This window comes from Chionomys nivalis, chromosome 3, assembly GCF_950005125.1.
Source record: "Chionomys nivalis chromosome 3, mChiNiv1.1, whole genome shotgun sequence".
Classification (NCBI taxonomy): Eukaryota; Metazoa; Chordata; class Mammalia; order Rodentia; family Cricetidae; genus Chionomys; species Chionomys nivalis.
Window position 1 is genome coordinate 47,556,123 of NC_080088.1, and position 27,364 is coordinate 47,583,486.

Sequence of the window (27,364 nt, forward strand, 5' to 3'; positions counted from 1 at the left end):
ATGAAGACACCGCCTGCCATGTTTGGGATTCCAGGATTGTTTAGCAAACTCTTGATCCTCCATGTGGGCTTCTGGAGCATCCTTGGTAAGGCACCTGCTAAGAGGACTTCTTATTTTCTTCCTCAGTGTTCATGTTGGTGATGGTTTTCCTTGTTGAGCTTGCGCGGGGGAGAGGGATGTTTATGTCCAGCGTATAGCTCAGTAGTTACCTTTGCTTCCTGAAAATGCTAGAGGGTGCAAGTGAACTTAGAATATGGGGTTCACCTTCCTACAGAGCAAACATAGAATCCATAGCTTGGCAGAGTTTCCTGGAAGCCTGTCCTGATGCTAAGTAAAGATATTTTAGCACATGTTATAAATGGTTAAGTACAAATTTGTCACCATTGTTCATGAAATCTCTCTGGCTATCATACTAATGGGAAATAAATCTCATGTTCTCTCTACATGGATGTCAGCAGGAAGCTGTGGTGCTTAATTGGGTGGGAAAGGTGTTGGATACTTGAGTTCATAGCTGTGGCCACAGCTACTCTCGAATAATGTTCAATCTAAATACAATCCCTCCTTGTTTTCGTGAAATGAACTATGAAAACACTGGACAAGCATCATACTGTGAAGTAGAGCAGCGAGCGCTGGTGTTGTTTCATTGTTGAAGGAGGTGACTTGTAAGTGGTTGCCAACTGAACATAGAAAGTGATTCTCCATAGTGATGCTGGCTCATCCCTACAAAGCCTTTTTGTTATCAAAACCTGCAGTTCTTCTTTATCTCTCAACACTTTACTTCTGCACAGCAACATGCCCTGGAGAAGGGGAAAGCCTGTGGAGTAGTCAGCAGAGATTTCTTGTTCCTCAGTTAATTCTGGGCTCAAGAATATTTTAAGAAATTATCTTCTACCAGAACACAAGTATCTTTTTAAAAATAATTTTTTAATGATTTATTTAACTTTATTTTATGTGCAATGGTATGAAGGTGTCAGTTTGCCCAGGAACTGGATTTACAGACACTTATGTGGGTGCTGGAAATTGAACCTGGGTCCTCTGGAACATTAGTCAGTGCTCCTAACTGATGAGCCATCTCTCAGTCCCATCCCTCTTAATGTGGGTGACAGTTGCATGGCTGTGGCAGACTGCATTCTGAATTCTAGAATTATGAAGCTTAGAATTCAACTCTGACGTCAGCAGACCACCTATCTAGGGGCAGAGTAAAGCATCGCCTCAGTCATCCAAGCCCCTACTTATTAATGGTCTATCACATAGCTACAGCTGGAGTCAAATATTAAACTGAGTCTATTTAATTGTAAGGGATCGATTGTAGACTGACCTCGGTGGAACAAAGGAAAATTTTAATTCTGCATCACAATTGGGCTGTCCTCCATATTCCATTCTTCCACCCAGTGTGCTACAACCTTGTATTCATGCACATAAACTTGGTTACAGAATTGGGTTCTTTAGTGACTCTGCCACTTACATTATAGACCCAGTTAAGTTTCTTTTCCGTTATCAGCCCTACTGTCATTTAAAAACCTATAATAATTATACCAAAATGATGTGTCTTTGTTATGTCTATACTGACTAGCTATGGTAAACACATGCAATTAAAGCTTGATAAATGTTAATGGTAAGTTTGCTAATAGTTTTTTATTATCAGTACCTCCCGCAATATCCAATTAGATGAGAATTAAGGTTTAACATAAGTATGTTAAGTAGTTTTAAGCTTTTCATCATTTTAAATTGTCAAGCACGATATGTATGTGTATGGAGTATGATACAGGCAAATATTTTAGAATGTTTAAATCAAGTGAACTAACTTGCCTATGACCTCACATACCTATTATTTTAAATCTATCCAGTTATTAATTTTAAAATAATAAACTGCAGTTACTCTGCTGCGACTGAAACTTTTTACTTCTGACCAGTTTTGACTTGATGCTCTGTGATCAAGGTTTTCCTAATACTTGTTTCAAAGCTAAAATAATAAAATATCTTGTATAAAATTTTTAGACCCAAATGTAATGTATCAAAATATATGTAGAAAATGAAACAGAAAGATTTAGACAAGCGTTGTCCAGGTGTCTTATACAGCAGGTGATTAGGTGGATTACAGTGCTGCTCAGGTTGAATTAATGAATTAGTGGATTACAGCGTCACTCTGAATTACGAATATAGACTGGATGCTGGTGGTATGACTCAGTGAGTAATGGATAGAGGCGTTTGCTGTCAAACCTGAAAACTTGACTTCAAATTCTGGGCTGCGCATGACAGAAGGATAAAACCAACTTCTGCATCCTGAAAGTTATCCTGTGACCTCTGTACATGGGTTACACACACGCATACACACACGCATGCACACACACACTCCTGTGCACACACACACACTAAATAAATAAATGCAATAAAATAAAATTTAAAAGAATGTAAGCTGAGAAAGGAGCATCTGGTGGGGTTGGGAAGTGTGGCTAAGCGGTAGAGTGCTTGCCTGATTTTCGTGAGAGCTTAGGCTCTATCCTCAGCAACCTGCTGTACCCTTCCTCCAAAAGAAGTAAAAAAAATTAATCTTTGGTAAAATGTATTATTCTGGACAAAACTGATGGCAGTTCCAGCTCATAAAACTATACTAATGACAAAAGGAGCCTTTATATCTTGAAGAATTCCTATGACTTTTAACACCTACTGAGTGAAGCAGTGTGTTCTCAAACTATTTCAGGATCAGTTAACATTTCCCCAGTTACAGTAATATAAAACGATCAAGAGCTGTGCTTTTTGTGTTTCTCAAAAAAAAAAAAAAAAAAAAAGAAAAAAATAGAGGAACTCTCCCCGGTTTCAATAACGTCATTTCTTTCCTGATGGAAATAGAGTATAAACACCTGTGTCTCATTAGGCTAGGAAGTTCTGAGTGCAGGTTCTCAGAGATTGCTCCATCTTTGAGGGCCTGAACCACTCATTCAGTTGAGGTTCAACTGAGGACTTCAACTTGTGTGTGTGCATGTGTGTGTGCGTGCATGTGCATGTGTGTTGTGTGTGTGTGTGTGTGTGTGTTTGATCTGGAATAAAGGTGGTACAAAATCTTTGATTGATCATTGATTATTGTAATAGAAATAGTCATAAGAACACCCAGTAAAGGGATAACATTTACAGCCTGGTTCCTTTGAAAATACAGTGGCTAGAGTCTTGTTGCCTGCTTGGCCTTGGCCTGTGTCTTCTTTCTCTTGAAGGTGAGCATTATGATGTTCCTGTGTAAAGCCACTTTTAAGCTGGGTCAGAGCAGTCATACTCCAAGTCAGTCTACTATCCTTTGACAAGATAGCATTCCTCACCTCACTATACAATGTTTTCAGTTTTAAAATTTATTTATGTTGTATGTATGGATATATTTGCATCTGCATGTTGTGCATACTTATAGAGTCCAGAAAAAGGCATTGGATCCTGGGAATCTTCAAGTACAGTGGTTATGAGCTTCCTGAGATGGTTGCTGGGACCTGAACTTGGGACCTCTGGAAGATCATCAACTGCTCTTATCTGCTGAGTTATTTCTCCAGTCCCTCTCTGTCTCATCTTCATGGTTCCAGTATTCCTGTTGAAATGTTCACATGAAATACTGGAAGCAGAGCTGCATCTTTCCCCAAATTCCAAACACCTTTTGTGTATCAAAAGGTATCTAGATACTTATGCAAATACCTAGAAATACTTTCCTATGCTTCAGGATTTCCTGGATTGAGCACAATCAGATTAAGCTATGTGTTGATTGCCTCCTTAAATTGACTCATAGCATCATAGAGCTCTTTAAGTTCCTGTTACTTCCTTTACTGCACTATAAAATTGTCCTCTATTGTGTTACTGAAATTGAAACTATTGCCAAACATCCATGGGACTTTCCTGCTTAACTTCCATTGCCTGAATGCTTTGCTGTAACTTGAAGTTTGAACTTGCTGAAAAAAAATGTCGAAAACTATTTGTAATCAGGTTCATATGATGTGATTGACTTTTTGTTTGCTTTCTTGAACAATCTCTGTTGTGCAGTGGTTAAGGATGGGTGTCTAAAAATAGCTTTGTCGGTAGACCATGGCTGTTATTGACTATAAGCAACATCTCTAGTCTTCAATTCTTCATCTAACAAAAGAAAACAGTCACGTGTTTCATTGAGGTGTTATGCTGACTATGTGCCTTTTTTTTTTTCTGGACAAATACCCAGAATGTTGAAGAGCATAAATACTGTGTCAATTTAGTTAAGAGTGATTATTTGTTACTGTTTTCTTTTATTTCAAAAATTAATTAGCTTTATTGTTTTCTTAAGTGGTATTGGGAAGTGATATTTCCTTCCAGGCTTGCTCCATGTCATCTGTCACCATATTCAGTTGGAATGAGCGCCAATATGCTTATCTTTGGTGAGTTACTCAGCTTCTCTCACAGTGTCAGCAAGGGGAAGCATTTGTGATTTGTAATTCACTTTTCTCAAATTCTCAGTTCTCTTACCTTGAAATTACTTAATATCGTATCCCTGTCTCATTGCTCTTGCCCTTATGGTTTACGTGTTCATCCCATGATAGGAGTGTCTCATGTGCTTGTGTTTATGTAATATAGGGATGTCATTCTTTGCATCCTCAGAGTCTGACATGACATCCCTGTTAAATACAGATCAGGGAAATGTCTGATGGACCAGGTAGGACAGTCACAAACAAAAACAAGTTTATCTGATAGGTCTCTCTAATACCATTTCCTCTTCCCTAACTGCCAAGTTCATCCAGCGAACAGCCTGGATTTCACAGCTATCACAAATAGTCTATGGTTCAGAAAACATTGGCAGGAGAATCATTCAGACTTTAGCTGGGTGATCATAGCTTGTTTCATTTTCTTCTGTAGCATTAGAAAAGGAAAGTGAACACTGAGGAACAATTGGCAGTTTTGTTTTCCCACAAACCAACCATGTTTTCCACAGATCAACCATGTCTGGAGCTTGAGGCACTGAAGTTCAGTGTGCTATTTCCGTAGCAGACTCTATTAGGGAAGTGAGGAAATTTATTGCAGGGAAATGAAAGTGAACTTCACTGTACCTTTCTTAACAAAGTCTTACTGAGCATCGCAAGGAAACACCTTTCCCTGACATTTGTAAAACACAAACTGGTTTCTGATAGAATGAGAGGAGCTCACCAAACACTACTATCAATGGCTTCTCTTCCTGAAAGAGATCTATGGACCTGGCATCTCTGGAAGCTAACTGACAGACACTCACCGTTGACACATAAGAAGGACAAGACTCCATGAAGTGGCATGCATGTGAACCCTGAGCTGTGGAGCAAAGGCAATGAGCAATAGGGTTGAAGGTGACATGAGGTGCCATTTGCCACCTGGTAGATTTACAATGAAGTATTAAGAGCCACCTTGGAAAGAAAGCCAAAGCTCTTTAGTTTGTAGCTGTGGCAAGCCTTGCTGGTATTTCATAGCATTTCTATTTATATGAAAGAATTACATCTTTTTTTTTATTTATTTTTATTCTTTTTTAATTAAAATTTCCACCTGCTCCCTGTTTCCCATTTCCCTCCCCCTCCTCCCACATATTGCCCCCTTCCCCCACTCCCCTCCCCCTATTCCCACTCCTCTTCTCCTCCCCCCACTCCATTCCCCCTCCCTCTCGATACTGAAGAGCAGTCCAAATTCCCTGCCCTGCGGGAAGACCAAGGTCCTCCCATTTCTGTCTAGGTCCAGGAAGGTGAGCGTCCAAACAGGCTAAGCTCCCACAAAGCCAGTTCATGTATTAGGATCGAAACCTAGTGCCATTGTCCTTGGCTTCTCATTAACCTTCATTGTCCGCCATGTTCAGAGAGTCCAGGTTCAACCCATGTTTATTCAGTCCCAGTCCAGCTGGCCTTGGAGGGCTCCCAATAGATCAGTTCCACTGTCACAGTGGGTGGGTGCACCCCTCGTGGTCCTGACTTCCTTGCTCATGTTTTCCCTCCTTCTGCTCCTCATTTGGACCTTAAGAGCTCAGACCGTTGCTCCAAATTGGGTCTCTGTCTCTATCTCGATCCATCGCCAGATGAAGGTTCTAAGGTGATATGCAAGATATTTATCAGTATAGGATAGGGTCATTTCAGGTTCCCTCTCCTCAGTTGCCCAAGGTACCAGCTGGGGACATCTCCCTGGACACCTGCGAGCCCCTCTAGAGTCAAGTCTCTTGCCAACCTTAAGATGGCTCCCTTAGTTAGGATATATACTTCGCTGCTCCCGTATCCACCCTTCCTATATCCCAACCATCCCATTCCCCCAAGCTCCTCCCATCCTCCCCTTCTCACGTTTCTCACCCCATTTCCCCTTAGCCCCATGCCACCTCACCTGCAAGTTCCCAGTTTTGGTCGGCAATCTTGTCTACTTCCCCTATCCAGGCGGATGACTATAAGATTTTCTTTGGGTTCACTTTCTTATTTAGCTTCTCTAGGATCACAAATTATATGTTCAATGTCCTTTATTTATGGCTAGAAACCGATTATGAGTGAGTACATTCCATGTACCTCTTTTTGGGTTTGGGATACCTCACTCAGGATAGTGTTTTCTATTTCCATCCATTTGCATGCAAAATTCGAGAAGCCATTGATTTTTACTGCTGAGTAGTACTCTAATATGTATATATTCCACACTTTCTTCATCCATTCCTCCATTGAAGGGCATCTAGGTTGTTTCCAGGTTCTGGCCATTACAAACAATGCTGCTATGAACATAGTTGAACAGATACTTTTGTCATATGATAGGGCATCTCTTGGGTATATTCCCAAGAGTGGTATTACTGGATCTTGGGGTAGGTTGATCCCAAATTTCCTGAGAAATCGCCACACTGATTTCCAAAGTGGTTGCAAAAGTTTGCATTCCCACCAGCAATGGATGAGTGTGCCCCTTACTCCACAACCTCTCCAGCAAAGGCTATCATTGGTGTTTTTGATTTTAGCCATTCTGACAGGTGTAAGATGGTATCTCAAAGTTGTTTTAATTTGCATTTCCCTTATTGCTAAGGAGGTTGAGCATGCCTTAAGTGTCTTTTGGCCATTTGAATTTCTTCTGTTGAGAATTCTCTGTTCAGTTCAGTGCCCCATTTTTTAATTGGGTTAATTAGCATTTTAAAGTCTAGTTTCTTGAGTTCTTTATATATTTTGGAGATCAGACCTTTGTCTGTTGCAGGGTTGGTGAAGATCTTCTCCCAGTCAGTGGGTTGCCTTTTTGTCTATCTATCGCCATGCACAAAACTCAAGTCCAAATGGATTAAAGACCTCAATATCAGTCTGAACACACTGAACCTGATGGAAGAAAAAGTGGGAAGTACTCTACAACATATGGGTACAGGAGATCACTTCCTACGTTTATCCCCAGCAGCACAGACATTAAGGACAACATTGAATAAATGGGACCTCCTGAAACTGAGAAGCTTCTGTAAAGCAAAGGACACTGTCACTAAGACAAAAAGAATTACATCTTTATACAGCATTCCAGTTTCAATCTCTCATTTGTTTGCCTGGCACAGACCCACTCATCACAGACCACTGTTAATCCCGTGAATGTCCCTAGGGTTCACTTTTCAGAATAGAGGTACTCGGGAAGACCTTTGAATTTTTTGTTTTGGCTGCAAGACTTGTAGGTTTTTTTTAATGACTTTTGACAATTACTCAACTTATATGTCAATTTTGTAAATCCATTTTAATGTAAAAATTGTAACACTTGGCATTTATTGTTGTTAAAATATAATCTAAGTGTAATGCCAAGAACTTTTCCTACATATTCCCATTCACAATAAATTTTTGGATAACAGCCTATGCCTTGGAGTGAGTAGTGTACCTGGGTTTAAATTCTAGTTCTGAGTCTGTCTCCCAAAAGCTGGTAACCTATGATAGATGGCTTATTTGTTCTAGGATTCACTCTGAGTGATTACTTAATTAGGATGGTTCAACTTGTAAATTATCAAAATTTTATAATGATTTATAAGTGATACGAAATCAGTAGAAAATACACTTCAAATTTTGAATGTTGCTTTTTCCCATGACTAGCAATATGTGTAAGGATAGCCTTTTGCAGTGTTGGCTATATCCCTACCCAGCTATGCAATCACTAAGGTAAATGGTCGATACCATCCAGTACACCATTTTGCAAGCATTTTTGTTTAAGTGTATTCTAAACTTACACGAAGTACCAAAACTTAACTATAAAAGCAACTTTATGTTAGTTTATTTGGGCTAACTGCAGTCTAATTTATTTTGAATAAGTTTAAGGAAGGCTAGGTTCAGATATGATGTTTGGTAGACTAGGTTTACTAAATGAGTTTTGGCTTACAATAATGTTAAATCATGATGGGTGTATCAGGACATAAGTACCATAAGGAGTACAGTACTTAGCATATAGTAAGAACCTGAGAATTGTTTGTCATCTTTCCGTTTGCCTGTTTTTGCCCTGGATCTGGGAAGGGTATGTGCAGACTGATAAGGAAGGGTTAGTGCACTGTGTAACTAGTTATGAATGAGTAGAGAAGGTTCTGGAAATATTCCCAAACATAGCTTAAACTGCACATCTGCTGCCTGGATGACCTCTCAGGTCTGTGCTTGCCCTACTTTAAGTATCTCTAGGAGAGGAAATACCACAGGCACCGTTGAGTATTTAAAGACAAGTGGTATTGTAATGGATGTGCTTGTCCTATACAACTAAATTTAAGAGATAGTCTTTAAATTCTTTCTGAAAATGACATGTCACAGTAACTATTGTACACTCTAGCCCTAGAAGAAACTATGTTCTTAAAAAAACCATATGAAATCAAATTTAGATGTTTCACATATGATTATAGAGATGTTGATGACATAAGAGGAAAATTAACAGATGATTATAAAATTTTTTCCAATTTTCTTATTTCATGGTCTCTGCTGTGTTTTAAGCGATGTATGAATTCATGCCATGTATGTGCTTCCCATAGAGCTAATTCTTTCCTGGTCCATTTCACAGCAGCCTCAGATTTTATTATATGCTTTATCTTTGAGACCAAGATGCAGGGTTTTCCTTCAACGGTGATTCTTTTCCAATTACAGCTCAGATTTTAACTTAGATGTTTATGTATTGCTGTCATTCATACTGCTCTAGACGCCCCCAGAATCTCTGGGAATATCTTAGTTATGGAGTAGGTTCACTTACAATAAAGTAATACATTTAGCCAAAACTACAAACCCTGAAATGAGCGGTTTCTGAGTGGAGCGCAAATCCCTCACTACAGTTTCACGTTACCAAGGTTCTGATTTTGTGGCTGTGGCAACTAGCTTAGGGCGGGAAATACAATACTGTGCCTTTCTGATGTGGTGCCTGTGATTTTCTCAAGTGTCTGGGCTGATGTCATAGGCTGGTTAGTGTGAAATTACAAGGATGTGCATGGGTTAGCTGGAGGCCACTACTTCAAAGGATTTCTACATCCCTGTTTTCTAGGAAAGATGTATATCTTTCCATGCCTCAGTGAGTGTAATATCCCCCCACCCTTCATCATCGCTAAGCTTTAAGGTAAGCAGAATATATTATCAAATATTGTCTAGAGACCTTTCCTCCTGAGTGTAAATATAACATTAATATTAATTATTAATACACCATTGGCGATAATTTTATTTTTCTAAAATAGTTTAAATTTCTATGTTCATCTCTGATATTACAACTCAAATTAATCGAATCTTCATTTTTTTTTTTTTTTTTACGAAATGAACCTGAAGATTTATTACTAATTATCAATATAGACATCAGGCAGAGAATGACAAAATCCAGATAATAATCCAAAACTCAGTAAGCCAGGACGCAATCTCACTACTGTCTAATAGAAACTTTAAACTTACGTTGCACAAATCAAACTCCTGATTAACTCCTCAATACTTTCCCAAGGGAAGCACCCAATATTTAAAGCCATAGCCTGAAAGTCATTACCTCCCTCCAGACACCCTTCACACATTTCCCGTTCCTCCACCACACACATCTTCCCTCTCAACGTGCCCTTCCGAATATCTCTAACACCCTTCACGCATTTCCCGTTCCTCCACCACACACATCTTCTCTATCAACGTGCCGTTCCGATTATCTCTGGCACCGATTTCACTGTTTCCAAATGTGCCACCTTGCCCAGGCCACATCATTTCCCACACAGACTGCAGTGACCACTGAACTGTTTCCTGTGTTTGTTCTCGAATCTTCATTTTTTTACTAATTTCACTTAATAACTGTGACCATTTTTGAAGTTTCTATAAATTGTAAGAATTTTTCAATGGAGGCTTGACGGTTGTCAGTTGGAATTTGCTGTAAAATTATAGTTATAATCAAGGCAAGGCAGTTGAAATAATTAAAGAACAGCATAAGGCCTGTTGAGGATTGGAGATGCCATCGTGAGAACAAGACCACTGAGTTTCCCTGGAGGTTGGGTTACATTCCTCTTCTTCCATGAAACCTTTCTTGACCAACTCAGCCAGAAGAGCTCTCAAGGATCTGAAAGGTAGGAGATTATGTCATATCTAAGACAAAAAGTCTAACTATAAAATTCTATTAGAAACCATCACACTCCTAATGATTATAGGCGCTGGGATGTCTATACCCTTAGATTAAGGACAACAAGAAGGCATAGTATCCATAGTATCTGCTGCTGATTATCACCATGTATGAGAAGTTCTGAATAATGTCCATGGTAAGACACTTCCCATTAGAGTATTCTTGGTTTACGTTCTAACTAATTAATATGTTACCATTGAGTTTTAATAATATGTATGTAATTTGTAAATTAACATGTTTGTAATATTTATCCTCAGCAGAAATTTTACTCAACATGAAAGTTAACTGAGAACTGCCTAGCTATAGAACTGGCCCTGAACAGATGAATTCAACTCCTTATGCCTATTTTAAGCATGAATTATACTCAGGATCAGTAGAGTTTGATATACTGGCCAGCATCCCCCATTCTTTGTGATAGTACATATTCCAACAACATTTTTTTTTTAATTTTATTTATCTGGTAATTTCATTGATTGTTTCCTTTTGTGATTTCAGAACATATATTTTTCTTATGGAGATAGCAGTTGTTCAAAATAATAAAAGCCAGTGTTTTCATTGATTAGACAGTACCTGGCTATCTATTTGTGTGTACAGTTCATATAGAATATAACACATGAGTAGCTTTTGGAAGAATTTTTTACAGGCTCCTCCACTTCTGGTGGCTCACAAAGATATGTCATATGAAATCGTAGTGGTGATGGATTATATATTTTGTCTTACTACATGTGATTTCTTTATTTTTCATTGAAAATTCCATATCAGATATGAATGTTTAAGACAAGCACCAGGAACAATAATACTAAGGACAAAGTGACTTGGAGTTGGCAGATAAGTCAAAGCTAAAACCAACTGTGATTATCCCCTCATCAGAGAATGTTTTCTTGAGAAGACAATCCAGTCAAGGGTAGCTGTGTACATCGGGTGTGTCACATAATTGACTTGCACATGTCGAGGCAGGGAGAAAGGAACTGTCAACATGATTACCAGATAGAAAATTAGAACTGTGACATCTGACTCAGTGGATCATTCTTGACCTCCTAACATCAGTTATAGGCTTGGAGCTTTAGAAAAAAAAATCTTGCCTTATTTGCACACAGACTGATTATTCCTGATTTCTAATGCTGTAAAAGCATTCATTTTCTATTTATTCTAATATTCGAGAAAAAAATATATGCCAGCTAATGTGATTGTCAATCAACTTTATCCTGCTCAGAAATATACTCAGAAGCCACAATAATGTTTCTGTCATTGCATTCCAAATCAGTGACACAGTCGGGGATAATCACAAGCTCTTTTCTGCATGTGTTTTGTGTGCTCCTCTCAAGTGTATAGACACAGAATGCTAAAGATAGACTGTGCTATTAACATGAGGTAACAGTTCTCTGGCTAAATGAAAGGCTTACACATTGTAGCAGGGACAGACTTTGTAGACTGGGACTAGTTTCACAGTCACACATTGAGGGGTGTGTGTGTGTGTGTGTGTGTGTGTACACCCGTGTGTGTCTGTTTTGAGAACTGACACATAAGAACTTTCCTATTTTTATAGTCGATGTCTATCTCAGTTTGAAGAAACTGAGGGTCACTGAGACTGTTCCAATGGCTCTGTTGAATAAATGCTTCCATTTTTCACTGATTCCATGCTTTTTACATGTCTACCCAAGTTGGACATCATATTTTTTTCTTTGGGGACAGGAAAATTTTAGTATTTCCCAATAGTGCTCATCCTATTCATTCTGGAATAACCAGTGACCTTTATCATATCCAGAAAGCCATGATCCAGTTGTGTATCGGTTCCCTGAATCTGCTGTGAGACTATTCAACTATTGCGAAGCCTTTGTTTTCCTGCTCTGCCAGACTCCAGTACCTCAACAATCTTTACTATGATGGCCAAGGGCTTTTCATCCACTGAAGGGCAGCTCAGCTTCCAGGAAAGCATGCCAGCAGCCCAGGCCAAGTGCTTCGTGTCTATGTACAGTGTGACTCTCCCATTGTTGGGCACGTTCATTTTCAATGTGAAGGCAAATTCCACAAAGACAGACCTCATTTCTAATTCCTATTCCCTCTAAGAAAGAGTATACGGGACTCCTCCTAACCTTGCTTTCAAGCTTGGCTACATTTGAGGAGAAAAAGAGTAGTACATAATAGATTTATTTAGAAAAAGTCCTTATCATTACATAATTGTCCCGTGAATCAAAAGTAAGCTCATTGAGAACAACAGATCTTTGACCACCTTGCTGTTCACAAGTACCCAAGAAAATTTAAATGGGAAGTGAGGAGGCTGAGGTCTCTTAATTTGAGAGAGGAACGGACTTTGGAGACAAGGTTTCACTTGGCCTTACCACCTTTGGTTTCCTTGCTTTTTGCTGCAAATCTGACCACATCAGGTATTGTTTTGTTAGGCACTTCCTTTTGGTCAGTGACCTTATCCTTTCTCTTCAAGGTTTGGAAAACCTCATAACTTTCATTTTGTTTTGCTTACAAGCTTACTCTAAAAAAAATTGAAGCAACTGAACCATGACACCTTAAAGTGAAGTTGTCTGAGAATCCAATATAGTAACAAATAAGTCAGTAATTGGAGATGCTGAAAGTTCTCTGCAGGTCCCTAGTCTCTACCTGACTCCTGAGAATTCCATCAAGTTTCAGTTGTTCTAAGCAAGAGTTGATGAGATCTGGGTGAAAGTTACAGTGAGAAATTTATTGTTGTGAAATAGTTAAAATAAGGCCCCAAGTATTCCTCATCTTTAAAGAAAGCTTTGACTATGATCTCATTTAGGCATCATTATAGCCTGTGATTCCATAAATCTATTCAGAAAAGTACTTGAACATGAAAGTTAGTGAGGAGGTATAGTACGCTTAACGCCATAAAATAGAATAGTTCAAAACTAAGAGAGTCTAGCAAAGTGGCACGCTCTTTTAGACCCAGCCCTGGGGAAGCAGAAGCAGATGGATCTTTGTGAGTCTAAGGCCAGCCTGGTCTAAAGAGTGAGTGATTTCCAGGACAGCAAGGATTACATAGTAAGACCCTGTCTTAAAAATTCAAACCAAAACAACAAAGCAGCATAACAACAACAAACTAAGAACGATTCATGAGGGTGGAGGAAAAAGAACTTGAAATACTTTAAGACTCTGTGTTTAGCCTCATTTTAATGTAAAAAGAAAAAAGACAAAGTGCATAACAAAATAAATTTTTGTCTGTTTGCTTATTTTGTTTTACCAGCTTAGGGAATCCCATCTAGTAATTTTTAGATGTGGCAGACATAGCCACATATTTCATAATATGGAAATGAAGCCCAAAGGCTTCTAAAGTTGTCATGATCATGAAGATCATGGTCCTTTTCCAAAAGGAACAACACAGCCTTTCAGTTATGAGTGAACACATACACATGACTGGTTCCTGAGCAATTGAAGCTTGTGATTTTGAAGCTAGTCTCTGTTTCTAAATACCCATGCTGGTTAAATATTTTGTGGACCAAATTGCACACGTATTTGTTTCAAGAAAGGGGTATAATTAAACAGTTTTAAGTTTTATGATTTTTTGTGTTATTAAAATAATACAATTATAGGTTAATTAGCAAATGGTATTAGAAAATGTGATTTCGGCTGAGAAGTAATACAAACAAAATAATGGTACATGGTAAAGACCTCATTATGACTTTAAAGTCTCAATTTTCCTAATTATTAGAATATAACCACGAACAAGTTCATCTGTAAAACTTAACTCATAATATTATTTTGTTGAGGGTGGGGATGAAACTAATTAACTAATTGACTGTATGTTTGTTTTTTGAGACAGGGTTTCTCTGTGTAGCCCTGGCTGTCCTGGAACTTGCTTTGTAGACCAGGCTGGCCTCAAACTCAGAGATCTGCCTTTCTCTGCCACCAGAGTGCTGGGATTAAATGTGTGCACCTCCAACACTCAGTGAAGCAATTTATTTTTAAAGCAAATATAGATTATGTGTAGCTATGCACCACACTGAACTAGCAGAGATAAAGTACTGAAAAATAGTATTGAGGGAAAATTATGAAATTCTGTTTGAGAAATCTTTGGTGGAAATAATTGCTGTGGTATCTATGATTGTTCGAGAAGATCATACTCATTCCAGTTTTCCTTTTGTGTTTTAGGTGAAAAGCCGTGTCAAGTACAAGTTATCTTTCCCAGGCATTCGGAACATGCCACAGTGGGAGAGTTCTTTAAAATGGAATGTCCTGTGACATATTGTGCTCAGAAACCTAATGTGACTTGGTGCAAGTACAGTGGAAAAACCTGTTTACCTCTTGAGATTGGACCTCAGCAACATACTGGTTGGGAAGACAAGGACCATGGTTCAGTTTTTACTCTCCGTTTTGAACCAATATATCTCAGTGACGATGGGTCGTATGGTTGTTTTATAGACTTTAATTCTGAGGTTATTAATAGCCACATAATAGCCCTCCATGTGACAGGTGAGTGCTCTACTCCAGACCGTCTATAGCTTTTCCATCCTGTTACTGTGAAAGAGGCAATCCCGACTTTCAGACACTGTGGTTAAAGGTTGGAACACTTGTATCAGATCCACAGTCTACCTCGTCTTCCAGGCTGTGACAGTAATGAGGACATAAAGTATTTGTGTAGGGGGAGAGAAGGGTGGGGTCAAGAACAGTAGAGGGAAAATAATGGAAGTTACTAGTCTTTTTGAGATGGGGTCTGGCTTCCCTGGAGCTCCCTTTGTAGCCCAGGCTGTCATGGAACTCACAGAGATCCACTTGTCTCTGCCTCCCTCGTGCTTGGGTTAAAGGTATGTGCTGCCATAGCAGGACACTTACTGACTGTTCTTGTTGTTAGAGATTAAAACATTTATTTGACAGGTTCAAGAAATGATCACAATGATATCATTTTCTTTTTTCGTCATTGTTTTTTCTGCTTTTTGTTGATTAGAATTTGCAGAAATTATGCTCACATAAGCAGCAGATTTGTAGCATGAATAAACAAAGAAATTAAGATGTAATAATACCCGATTGTCATCAGCTTGGAAGATTCACTATTATAATGATGACATGCCCCAAGATTGAACATCATCTCCAACAAATCAAACTTAATTCTAAAATTCACATCATATTGTGCAACAGACCCTGAGCAGCCAAAATAATCTGCATAAAGAAAGATTTCTCTATTCCAAATTTCATTATTGAAATATAGCTACTTAAATACTGTGGTGAAATCAGCATAGGAGAATTGAGAGGGTAGAACAAAATTCTGTCTATGATCAATTGACTTTTTCTATTATTTTTATTTTCTGTGCATGGGTGTTTTAGCCTGCAAGTATGTCTGTGTACTACATACATGGCTAGTGCCTCTGGGACTGGAATTACACATGGTTTTGATCTATCATGTGAATGCTGGGAATTGGACCCGGGCCCTCTGGAAGAGCAGCCAATGCTCTCAACATCTGAGTCATCTCTATAGGCTCTCAATTTCCTTTCGGATGTTTTTTTGTTTTGTTGTTTTTTTTTTTTTTTTGAAACTGTGTTTTAGTGTGTAGTCTTTCCTGGCCTGAAACTCGCTGTGTAGACTAGGCTGTGCTGGAGCTCAGAGATCCTCCTGCCCCTTTCTCCAAATACTGGACTTAAAGGTATGAATCACCTTGCCCAAGACCCTCAACTGATTTAAATATAGGAAATTAACCTACAGAACTACTTTTACATCAAACCATATATCTGCATAAAAAACTAAGTCTTGATCTTGCATTTTATAATCATTTACTAGATATTACAAAAGCATAAAACAACAGCAAAAACAGACAGAAAAGACTCTCACAATTCAATACATTTCTGCATCAAAGATCATTATAATGAGTGCAAAGGCACCTCACAGAACATGAGAAAGTGTTTGCGAATCGTATGCTTCATGTGAGACTATTGCCCAGACTATGTAATGACTCTCCAGAGCTTTCTACCTACCATCTTGGATCACTTCAGGAAGGAACCTTTCCAAGCTGAACAACGCTACTTTCCATTGCCCCATCTTTGTGTGTGCGCATGTGCATGCAAGTACATATATATATATATGTGTGTGTGTGTGTGTGTGCATATATGTGTCTGCACAAGTGTGTATGTGGAAGGCAGAGGGTGATATTTGAGGTGCCTTCCTCAATTGCTCTCTACCTTATTTTTTGAGACAAGGTTTCTCGGTGAACTTGGGACTCGATGGAATTGTTAGGCTGGCTAGTCAGTGAGAAACTGAGATGCTCCTGTTGCTGCCTTAGCACTGGATTAGAGACAGGAGCTGTCATCTTCTACTTTGTATGTGGACACTGAAGATTTAGCAGAGGTCCTCAAGCGCATTCACGTGACCCATCTTCCCAGGTCCAGCCTTCTCTCAGCTCCATTATCATCACTGCTATGCCATTCCCATCTATTTTAGAATGTCCACTTTTATACCTATCACAGTTATCCTTTTCCTTTGTAAGGTCTATGTCCCTCATTCATCACACATTTCCTTTCCCTGCGTGTTATATAAAAATATGTCCAGTTCCACCAAAACTTATAGTACCTTACAAATAGAAATCATATCTTGCTTTTGGGGATTGTGGCTCTCTTGTACAGGTCAAATACACTTCTTTTTAGGATTAGTTTAAATTTTAGCTAAATATATAGTCTTCTTTAGGGAAATGGGGATTACTGGGAAAGAGAAAAAATATTCCATTTATTTTTTAACGCAAGAGTACTCAGAACTGCCTATGAAATGTGGAAAGAAATATGTTCTGGAACTACAACAATGCTTATAATTAGTAAAATTTGGAAATACAATAAAAGTATTTTGATTGTTCCCCCCTTGAAATATATTTCTGGGAGGATACTGGGAATGCCCCCGTTTTTGCATATGAGTCACCTTTGCTTTTTATGTCCATAATAGAAATTGGTTTGTTTAAGAACCAATGTGGACAGAAGGAGGCTTGGGTATTCTTGAGAAAGTATTTGTCTCCTAGAATGAGGAAAGGCATCTTGTGAAACAAAGCAGAGTACAAGGAGATTATCCTACAGAGCCAGGAACAGCCACCCCGATATATACATTGATTTGTAGCTCTGTGCTTCTCAATTGTCCTACATCAGTTTCTGACTGGGGACATCAGAACAAAGCAGAGGTCATTATCTGTGCAGGAAGGTGCATGCTGTGTGAGAATGCAGGAAGTGAGAAGCACAGTCTTTGTTTCAAAATGAACATCTTGGATCTCACGCAGAACTTCTTTTTTCTGTGGTCATTCACAGTCTCAGGAGCACCTGGGGGTTGAATGTTTTATTATATTGCAGGTATCAGAGGTCACACATGGATTATGTGTCCTTCTGCCTGAAGAACGAGGAGGAGAGAACCAAAGAAGTCAGATGAAGGTTATACTGTGTTGACAGTAGTCTTTCTTTAGGCTTAGAAAGAACTCCTTTGCTTTGTGTGCCATGATCTCAGGGTGAAGTTCCATGAATTATGCATGCTGAACTTGGCCAGGATTATTGGATTCTCTGTTGTGGCAACATTGGAGTCCTCTCTAAATAACTCCGACCTTAGAGATAACTTTGAGTACCACCTACTAGTGTTTTATCAAGCCATTTTAATACTTAGTCTTATTTTCTATTTTAGAAAGGACTCAAAATTATTCAGAACACCATCTAATAAGTAAGTATGAAACCAATCAAAATTAGCAAGTTTGTTTGATGATCAGATAAATAATGGGAATAAGGTCTTCTTAATTGGGTTTGTTTGTATTAGAATCTCTATTGTTTGCCATTAAACTGCCTCCCCACACACAGCTGTGTTTGCTTATTGGCTGCTCGCCCAACCTAAACAGCAGCTGCAGTACATTTGCCAACATTCTATACCATTAAACTATATGTTTACTGTATGTCCTCCTTAAATTAGTCCTGATTGTTTGTAACCTCAAAGAAAGGATCTGGGGTCTGGGAGGGGTAGCGGGGAGGTCACACTTACAGTTTGATACTTCACTGCTTTTGATAATTTGTTAACAGTAACCTCAAAGAAACAGTGTATCTTACATCATAACCCAGAGTATACACATAAAAAGCAAATCCACAAAATCTGTAGACAGTGGAATTTTTGATTTCTGTGCTATGGGAATGGAGGAGTGTCTTGTGCAATGCAGGGGGTTTATCAAGCCCTGGACCTCTCCTTACTGGACGTAGATTCTCTCCCACATTGTGATATCAGAAGTGTCTCCCGAAGCTACCATGTGTTTCTGGGGGATGAGAAATTTTCTGGTTGAGAATCACTGCAGCAGTGTGTCTTATGAATTCAGATATTTTCTAGTTTGTTTCATATTGTTTAAAAAACACTATTTTTGATCCACTGAGCTGTGTCACAACTTATTTATAAGTTAAAACCAACCTTGATCAAACAGGGATCGGTGAATGTTAACACTGGTCAGTCATAATGAGCACTAGCTAGATGCTAAACAAAGCATATTCAGTAAAAATGAAAACATTTGTTGTTTGAAGATAATGATGACTTATAAGAGGGAGCAAATGTATAGCATCAGAAACCTGCTGGTGTGAGTCCCAACCGCCATTCACGAGCTGTCGGTCTTTGGGCACTATTCGGAACATTCCTTTCAAGTTCTAAAGCTGTATAAAGAAAATGACTTCCACAACACTGAACTAAATATATAAATGAAAGGGCCTGGTGAAGTGGTTTGTGAGAACTGCCATAGGGATCTTTCTACAGAAAATTCATCCAAGCAGAATGTGAGATGTTCACAAAAGTTAAAAATAGTACTTGATCGTACTGGGACCACCAAAGGAGAAACAGAGGGTTTGGCCTGCTAATTCCTTCATTCAAATTATGACAACGCAAAGAGGTACTGCCAACTCTAATGCTTCTAGGACTTCTTAACTGTTTTCAGCAGTGTCTGATATCCCAGGTGCCACCAATGCCTCAGGACCACCCACCATGGAAGAGAGGGGGAGCAGGACCTGGCTGCTTTACAGCTTGCTTCCTGTGGTGGCATTGCTTTTGCTGCTTGCCTGTTTCTGCCTAGTCTGTTTCCTGAAAAGGCACAAAGGTGGGTTGCAATTTCCCTCTGACCTCAAGTGCCACACATTTGGAGTTTGTTTTCCAGGGCTGATGGATTTTTAGCTGGTTAGTGTTTTCTTTCTGGATAATGATTCCTGGGGAACTACTGGTTGCCACTGGAAAACTATATGCATGAATTTGGTCTTGGCCTAGGCATTGTAAGGCATACTCACCACAACCCTAGGCTAGCATTGCTGGAACTTTCTCATTCTATACACCTCAATCTTAGGTGTGAACAAGAAAGCATTCTCCTAAGCTTTAACCACATTGAAAGACTGATTGATACAATCTCTTGAACCAACATGTTATTCCTTTTGAGTCATTTCCACAGGTATTACACATAATTCCAATGATACCCACCCTTACCTAAATAAAGTATCATTGTCCCCAGCAGGAATTCATATGTATTTGTGCTTTCTATTGCTATTATAAACACATGCTTGAATCCAATTTTTACTCAGTAGCATTGCATTTGAGAACGTGGACTTGCCTATAATGAGAGAGCTGTGGTATTTTGAAAAGGGTTGCTTTTTCCTTTTGAAACCATGTCTTCATTGTCACCATTGAACAGTAAAACTCAACAAAAGAGGCTTGCTGATCTGGTGTATCTATAGTCTCCATTTCCTTGTTATTTTCCATGTCCCCTCCTTTCTATAATAGGAGCACAGTGTAGCTCTAAAGTGGGTAGGACAAAGCATCCCGTGTTTGACGCCACAAGAGAAAGCTTTGTCTGGGTGGAAGTGCTCCTGGATCCCAGAGCCTTTTTGTAGTTCTCAGACATTCCACTGCAAACCAACCTCTGTATCTGTAACTACACAGCACAAGAAACTGGTCTCCATAAGTTCGTAAAAACATCGTAATGCAAAATGCATTTAGTACAAATTCAAAAGTCCCCATAGTCTATCACAGTCTCAACAATGTTTAGAAGTCCAAACTTCAAAGTTTCTTGTGAGATTCATGCAATCTCTTAACTATAATTCCCTGCAAAATCAAATTTAAAAACAAATCACATACTTGCAGCATGCAATGGCATGAGATATACATTACCATCCCAAAAAGCAGGGAAGGAATCACAGTGAGGAAATACTGGGTCAAAGCAAGACTGAAAACCCACTGGGCAAACTCCACACTCTGCATCTCCATGTCTGATGTTAAAATATTCTTCATATCTCCAACTCTGGTCAGCTTTGTTGACTGTAACACACTTTTTTCCATTTGGGCGGGTGCTACTCTGTGTTAGCAGCTCTCCTTGGCAACTATCCTGTGACTCTGGCATCTTTAATGTCTTGGGTTCTCCAAGGCAGTCCAGGCTTCAGCTTCACAGCTTCACACAAAGGCCTCTCTAGGCCTCCATTCAGGGATGCTCTTGACACATGTGTGGCCTCAATGGCTTTTTATTATTATTATTATTGGCACAGAGGCAAATTCTATAACCCATTTTGCCAAGTTTTGCTGCTTACTGGGACCAGAACATTAGACCCCTCCCATTCAATTATATCACCACCAACTTTCTGTTCTTCACTGCCTTTGCTTGACTGTCCTGAAACTTGCTCTGTAGACCAGGTTGGCCTCAAACTCAGAGATCTGCCAGCCTCTGCCTTTGCAGTTCTGGAATTAAAGGCGTGCACCACCACACCAATCTCTAAACAAGTTAACAATTTGGAAATTTAGCTGTACAAAGGCAAAATCAGCCACTTTCTTCACCAAAATATTACAAGAACAATCTCTAGGAAACATACTAAAATTCTCCTCTGTAACCTCTTGAAGGAGCCCTCCACAGTTCATCGTTTCGCAGTCAGCTCCACTGTCTTCCGTGCTCCTACTAGTATGGTCCATTAGGCAGTGCTTAAAATATCCACTCTTTCCCTAACCCAAAGTACCAAAGTCCAAATTCCTCCAAACCAGAACATGATCTGGCCTATCATAGCAATACCCCAGTCCCTGGTACCAACTCCTGTCTTAGGGATTGTATTGCTGTGAAGAGACACCATGACCATGGCAACTCTTATAAAGGAAATATTTAATTGTGGTGGCTCACTTTACAGTTTCAGAGGTTCAGTTCTTTATCATGCTAGAGAGCATGGTGGCATGCATGAAGATATATTATGGGAGTAGTGGCTGAGAGTCCTCTGTCTTGCAGGCAACAGGAAGTTGACTGAGACACTTGGCAGTATTCTAAGCATAGGAAACCTTAACCCCCCCCCCACACACACAATGACACAGTTTCTCTAACAAGGCCATATGTACTCCACCAAAGCCACACTTCCTAATAGTGTCACTTCTGTGAGATTATGGGGCCAATTACAATCAGACAGCCACAATACATATCCTATTGAGTCTATTAATATTGTTCATATACATATATAGCTGTGGAGATTCACTGGGGTATGATAACCTATCAGAGACTACACCCCTACAAGAACTGACTCTTGCTCAGTTAGCACCCATCATCTGTCATCAGACTGAAGGTTGCAGGGCTCCTGTACTGGGATTCTGGCTGACTTAATCTTACAAAGGTCTGTGGAAGAAATCAAAGATCTTGTGAGTTACTTGATACAATGGCATAATTATGGCCAGAAGACAGTTTTCCTCAGTCTGCCCCAACCTCTGACTTTCACAGTCTTTCTTCAATGTTACCTGAGCCTTGGAGGAGGAGTATGATATAGCTGTCTCATATATCACAGAGATGACAGCAGCACTTTTAACATTGAGTATACAATGTTCCCAACCATCCGAAACTGTTATTTACTAGATCCTACTCCTTCCTCTTGGATGTGAAGACCGTTGTGTGATGTAAGGAGTGAGGGGAGGGAAGTGGGCATGTGCATTCTCACAGACTGAGATGTGTGTGGTACATGCTAACCAACATAGTTAGGAGGCAAAACTAACAATATGATTGCTGGCGTGCAATGGGGTGGGCATAATGGGATAGTTTGCTTTGCTTTCTTAACACTGTTTGATATCTTTTTTCTTTTCCTTTTCTCAATCTTTCAGGGAAAGGAAAGAAGAATTCTGACTCAGCAGGAAAGGAAATTAACCTGGTATGTTTGAAGTATCTATTAAGACAAATACATTTTATATTATACATGTGTATTTTTTTCAGTAAGTTTATATGGCATTAACACACACACTCCAGATTTTTTCACAGTCATGATTGCCTGCATAATACTTGTATAATACAGGGCCCATATACAACTTGTTGTGAAGTGGGAGGGACTCACATGGTAGTCAGCAACCGATGCAGAGTGAGAGCCAATTTTCAGTGTGGTCATTGTAAATAAACCCTCACCTACACTATTGCAAACTACCAAAATGAAATTCATTGGTGGAAAATCTATAAAAATTGAAAGGGAACAAGTTGGGAAGTGTTGTAATAAAAGCGGCGGGGCTGCGTCCCCAGCACCCAGCCGCCCACATGGCTTAGCTTATGTCCCGAAATAATTACACGGAAACTGTATTCTTTTAAACACTGCCCGGCCCATTAGTTCCAGCCTCTTATTGGCTAGCTCTTACATATTGATCTAACCCATTTTTAATATTTTGTGTAGTACCACGAGCTGGCTTACCAGGAAAGATCTTAACCTGCGTCTGTCTGGAGTGGGAGAATCATGACGACTCCTAACTCGGCTTCTTTTTCCCAGCATTCTGTCTGTTTACTCCACCCACCTAAGGGCTGGCCTATAAATGGGCCAAGGCAGTTCCTTTATTAGTTAACCAATGACCTTCCTCCATCATTTCCCCTTTTTCTGTTTAAACAAAAAAAAAGAAGGCTTTAACAGCAAAATTACATATAACAAAACAGTTATCAAGTAAAAATTACAATTACAATATTTATATCTATTTTATTTTTTATCATAACTAAGGAAAACTATAACTATAACTAACCATTTTTTAACTCCATCAAAGACTTTAGAAGGATACAATATTACCTAAGTAAACAAGAAATAAGAAACTTTAAATTTTAGAAATGACAGAGACATCTTGTTGTCTAGACAGTCACCCAAAGTTTTTTTGTACCGTTGGGGCATCCATCTTTGGCCTACAGGCCCATAGTATCCAGCAGACATTTTTATGAAGCAGGAAATTTTAAAGACAGTTTAGTCATTTTTTGCTGTGTCCTGTAGAATGTCTTGTAGACTCTTTTATGAGTCAGGAACCCCGAAAGACCATCTCACCTTTAGGCAAGTTTAGCAGTCCTCTCTCTGCGGGTTTTTTGTGTCCAGTTTATGTAACAGTCCAGGCAAGAGCATTTTCTTGCCCAAATGGCTATCAAACTCCTTAAGGAGCCTCTTTGGTGCCCATCTTCCTCTTGAAGTAGATTGGTGTTGCCAGGAGCAGAAGTGTCTCATTGTCATGAAAAGCCCTAAGTTATTAAAATATTTAAAATGTCATATTTTGTAGTCTTTGAAAGATATGAAGAATGTCTATCTAACTGAAATATATCTCTATATATCTAGAAAATCTATCTAACATGACTACAAGCTTGACTATTGATGATTATCCATTAATCTATATTTTTTAATTATACATTATATTTTTAAATGAACTACACAATCACAATACCTTAATCAAGATCAGAAATACATATACATATAACAAAATTGACCTTAAAATCATACCAATGTAAATTATTCATATCTATATCATATCCCCCTTTAAATGTAAAAGAACATTTATAAATAAGGCGCCACTCTGTTGTAATAAAAGCGGCGGGGCTGCGTCCCCAGCACCCAGCCGCCACATGGCTTAGCTTATGTCCCGAAATAATTACACGAAAACTGTATTCTTTTAAACACTGCCCGGCCCATTAGTTCCAGCCTCTTATTGGCTAGCTCTTACATATTGATCTAACCCATTTTTAATATTTTGTGTAGTACCACGAGCTGGCTTACCAAAAAAGATCTTAACCTGCGTCTGTCTGGAGTGGAAAAATCATGACGACTCCTAACTCGGCTTCTTTCTCCCAGCATTCTGTCTGTTTACTCCACTCACCTAAGGGCTGGCCTATAAATGGGCCAAGGCAGTTCCTTTATTAGTTAACCAATGACCTTCCTCCATCAGGGAAGAGGAAGGTGATTGGGAGGATTGGGAAGGAGATAAAAGAGACCAATGGAGGTTGAATGTGAACAAATATATTGTGTGTGTATATACATGCATACATATATGTGTATATATATATATTTACTATATGGCAATGAAACATAAAAATATAACAAAGCTGAAAAGTCCAAAGTTATGATTTTATTTCAAAATAGTCCTTCTAAGGCAGTGGTTCTCAACCTTCCTAATGCTGCGACCCTTTAAAACAGTTCCTCATGTTGCAGTGACCCCCAACCATAAACTTGTGTCCATTAGTACTTCATAACTGTAATTTTACGAATGTTTTGAACCAGGATGTCAATATTTTTGGAGACAGAGGTCTGCCAAAGGGCTCATGACCTACAGATTGAGAATTGCTCTTCTAAGGGAATAAATGTGATTATATAGGAAAGTCCACTGAGTCATAATATACTTAAAAGGGTGAGGCTTTTGGAAAGTGAATTATAAATCAGCATGCTTATTTTAAAAGAGCCTTACAACAGCTAAGTGCAATAAGTATGTAAGGTGAGATGGCTAGCTCTGCCTAACACCCTTTATCGTCTCTGGCCATCACATCATAGTGCACCTGCCTTGTGATATCCCCTGCTTTCAGAGAGTGTCACAGGAGAACTTCAGGGGCACAGAACCATGCTTGTGCTAACAGTTTTCTATGAAAATGAGCCATTCCGGTGAAGAGATCCAAGTCGACCTACTAAAGACTGGAAAGGATAGCAGGGACCTTGGTGGCATACAGAGAATTCACAGTTCTTTATCCATTCACTTGGCAATCGTCAGTGTCCCACATGTAGGTTCACTTTGTGTGGGGGCATCTCCATCCTAGCCAACCCACCCTCGACTCTTTCAGACCTCCAGCCTTAGTGCCATTTCCAAGTGCTCATCTCACAGGAAAATTGTAGCGGATCAGCAGTTACTGCCTCATTTCTCAAGTTAGGACTAAGCATGTTTTTAGAGCAGAGCTTTCCTCAGCAGATATAAGAGAAATCCTTCTGCAAATGTCACAGTGAGACTTTCCAAGGACCATAGGAATATGAATAGTCAAGGATCAAGAACCTGAGAACTTTTAGGGAGAGCATAACTTGACTGACAAAATGGAGATTTTAAAAAGTCAGAATAGAGCCCAGGAAAATGGCCAGGTGGGTATAGCACTCTGCAAGCTTGAGAAATGGGTTTGGATCTCCAGCACTTACGTCAAATCTAGGTGTGGTCGCATACAGTTTGAAACCAAGTGGTGGGGAGGATGTAAAAACAGCCTAGTTGAAAGCCTAGTTGAAATACAGCTTTAGTGAGAACACCTTTCTCAATAAGTAAGGTAGAGAGGAATAGAGGAAGAAGCCTAACATTGACCTCTGACCTCTACATGCACTCATGTGGGTGAGTGCACCTTACCTACAAACATACAGACCCACCTCACCCCTCCCATGGCTGAAAGTTAAAACCCTTAATATTAACACATCACCATTTGCACTTTTTGTATAGTCAGGAGCAGCTAACAATAACTGAAAAGAGGGAGAAAATAACAGGATTCATTTTAGTTTCCACAACCCCCCCCCACCTGTCTCACACCATTTAGGTCTCTGGTACTATTTGGTACTATTTTCTTATGATAGAAATAACAACTAGAATAATATTTTAGAATTTAATGGGAACTTTATTCTTTCAAAATTGGCTTTCATTTTCCAATTTAGCTCTCCAATTTAGTTCTCTGATCATAATGTGTCTTAGATAACCCATGATGCTTCCTGTTCCTGTTCTACTGAGGAGGTCTCAGGTCTTTCTGCCTTGGACTTAATCTTTTGATGTTCTATGCTTCACATGCCGATGTGTTATGGACTACCTTAAGTTTTTATGGGTTTAGTTTTCTTTTCCATGAATTAGACTGTGATTTTTTTCCATTGAAAGATCATTGTGTGTATGTGTGTGACCTCAAATGGCCCATAATACAGCATAAAACAATTGCTTGGGAAGAGCATAGTGAACTTCAAATGTTTGGCCTTAGGGGCTCAGTGGTAAATGCCTGCCTAGCATTCATAAGGACCTGGTCATAAAAAAAACAAAACAAAACAAACAAACACAACACTCCAAATCTAACTAGCCCTTTCATCCTTTGATAATACAATGCTTACTGAAAATGTAGATATGAAGTAGCTTACATGAAGAACAATAGACGGTCTCTTTCAACGTGCATGACATCATGTAGCTGTTCACTCACAGTCTAATAATGAATATGCTTTGTCACGTCCTTAAGTGGTGCATCTCTTCTCTCTCGTAGGTTGATATTGCAGTGAGTCCCAGGGAAAATTCCCAAACACTGCCCTCAGAAACTGCCATTTATGATAATGATCCCTGGTCAAGTGGGCAGGAAAGTTCTGAATCCACAACTAATTCCCAATCGGAGGGAAACAAACAGGGCATTGTGTATGCTTCCCTGAAACATTCGATTATTGGAAGGAATCCAAGACAGTCAAGCAACATGCAAGAGGCACCCACAGAGTATGCGTCCATTTGTAGGAGAAGTTAAACCTTGCACTGATGCATGGTATGGCGGGCTTGTGAATATCATTGTCTGGACCTCCAGTGTCAAATAACCTTCTTCAACCTGGGATTTTCACATGGTTCGTGCTGAGTCTGTGTCTTAAAGATCCATGGAATACTTAGTTAAAATTTCTCCTGAAAACTCTG

The 27,364-nt window shown here is 39.3% G+C and overlaps 1 protein-coding gene across 1 annotated transcript; it reads left to right on the forward strand.

The window, feature by feature from the left end:
- Positions 1-27,364, forward strand: Btla (B and T lymphocyte associated). Its single transcript, XM_057763985.1, has 6 exons — positions 1-85; positions 14,653-14,973; positions 18,140-18,175; positions 19,416-19,574; positions 22,580-22,626; positions 26,955-27,364. Exons 1-6 carry the CDS (start codon positions 1-3, stop codon positions 27,201-27,203), a joined length of 897 nt encoding a protein of 298 aa, XP_057619968.1. The 3' UTR covers positions 27,204-27,364.